A 1,848-nucleotide genomic window follows, 5' to 3' on the forward strand; every position below is an offset into this window, starting at 1 on the left:
GGCGAGGATAACATCTGTGGGGAGATGGTCAGTGTTTGGGGAAGTGATTGAGACATTTAGCTCTGCAAACAGAGAAACAGAAGCCAAAGAGAAAGCAAAGCCGCCTTGTTCGTCGAATGTTAGCACTTGTGAGACTTGCGCTTGCTCTGCTGAGAGCTGCTGTGGAGAAGAGAGATCAGGAGAGGCATGTAACATCTCTGAAAATATCTCAAAACAGGATAATGATCAGAAGGTAAAGTCAAAGAAAGAAGGGAAGGAGATTCAAGAGGTCGTTGTACCGAGAAGCAACGTAGCAAATTGGGGTTTCATTGATAAGGCACTTGTGTGTGGAGTGTTCGTAAGTTCTCTCACCCTTTTTGTTTTGTTTATTAGTGTTGCAATTAGAGTTCTGTCGCGTCAATAAATCTCTCTCTGGCAGATTAGTAGTTGTAAAAGGACCAGTATCTAGTTTTTTTTCTCTTATTTTGTGTTCTCTGATTTTGGTTGTGTTTGTTCTTGTATCTGGATGCATATATGATTTCAGTTTATGCTGCGTACCAACAAAATTGGATACTTTTGTAAGAATTACTAAAATTTTATAGTAACGTCTGTATAAATTGCATCCAAAACAAAGAGAAATTTCAGAAATTAAAATAATCCTTAGAAAATTGTCTGGGGCCTTAATGTATCAAAACTAGAGGCCCATTTTGTAGTTTCTTCTAAACTAAGCTATACGACCGTGTTGGTTACCGTGCAAAACCATCGTCGAGTATTTAAGAAGATTACTTTTCTCGTAGAGCGGACACGTACAAATGTACGTGGAGACAGGTGTCATTCAGAAGCTAAAAGGAGAAGAAAAACAAAAAGGGTTATTTTACGGTTCCACATCCCTCCCAAAGTGTTTTAGTACGGCTTAGTGGTTAGTTTAAGATTTCGAGAGAGGGGAGGAACAACCAATAAAAGTAAGGAATGATGAATCTACTAGCTTTGAGTCTTGTCTTGAGTACTTTACTAGCGGCGGAGGTATGGTCTCCGAGCCCAGCCATGACCACCAACCACGGGGCGGCGTCTGAGGGAGACGTCATAGTCAAAGACGGCCACCGAGTTGTGGTGGTTGAGTACGATCGTGATGGTAAAACAAACACCAGAGTCTCGATCTCGCCACCATCGGCAGATGAAGGAGAAGGAGATAACGAAGAAGGGAAGGGAGGTTCTTTGTTTAAAAATGCGAAAGAGAGAGTGAAAGAAACGGCGTCGCATCTTCCACACGTCGGCCAAGGGATCTCACAGCCGTTGGTTGAGACCAAGGAAGAAACAGAGGAGGCGCCTGATCATCACGCGACGGCTGGGGAACTCATATGCGACGCGTTCGGTAAGTGCAGGCAGAAGATCGCGAGTGTGGTGGGTCGGGCTAAAGATAGAACCGCTGATACTGTCGGCGAGACTGTTTCGGATGTCGAAGGCGCCGCGGGTCGTAAGGCTCACGATGTGAAGGAGACGGTTACACATGCGGCACGTGACGTGGAAGACACGGTGGCTGGTAAAGCCCGATATGCTAAGGAGAAGGTAACAGAAAAAGCCCATGATGTGAGAGAGAGTGTGGCTCATAAAGCCCATGATGCTAAAGATAAGGTGAGGGATAAAGCATATGACGTGAAGGAGACGGTGGCCCAAAAAGCCCATGAATCGAAGGAGAGGGCTAAAGATAGAGTGAGGGGGAAGGCACACGAGTTGAAGGAAACGGTGGCTCACAAGTCCCAGAATGCGTGGGAGAGAGTTAAAAATGGGGTGCGTGAGTTCGGGTCAGCTGCTGTGGGGGCGCTCACTACACGAAAACACGGCGTTTGGGACTACTTGTTGTGACTGAAT

The 1,848-nt window shown here is 45.7% G+C and overlaps 1 protein-coding gene across 1 annotated transcript in view; it reads left to right on the forward strand.

The window, feature by feature from the left end:
• The window catches only part of LOC104712790, a 2,030-nt gene continuing 1,083 nt past the window's right edge, over window positions 902–1,848 (forward strand). The window contains exon 1 of the mRNA XM_010429762.2: window positions 902–1,797. Within this exon, the coding sequence (XP_010428064.1) occupies window positions 949–1,797 (849 nt within the window). The 5' untranslated portion in view covers window positions 902–948. The remainder of the gene's footprint in view (window positions 1,798–1,848) is intronic.

The sequence above is a fragment of the Camelina sativa genome, chromosome 9, assembly GCF_000633955.1.
Source record: "Camelina sativa cultivar DH55 chromosome 9, Cs, whole genome shotgun sequence".
In the NCBI taxonomy this organism is placed as follows: Eukaryota; Viridiplantae; Streptophyta; class Magnoliopsida; order Brassicales; family Brassicaceae; genus Camelina; species Camelina sativa.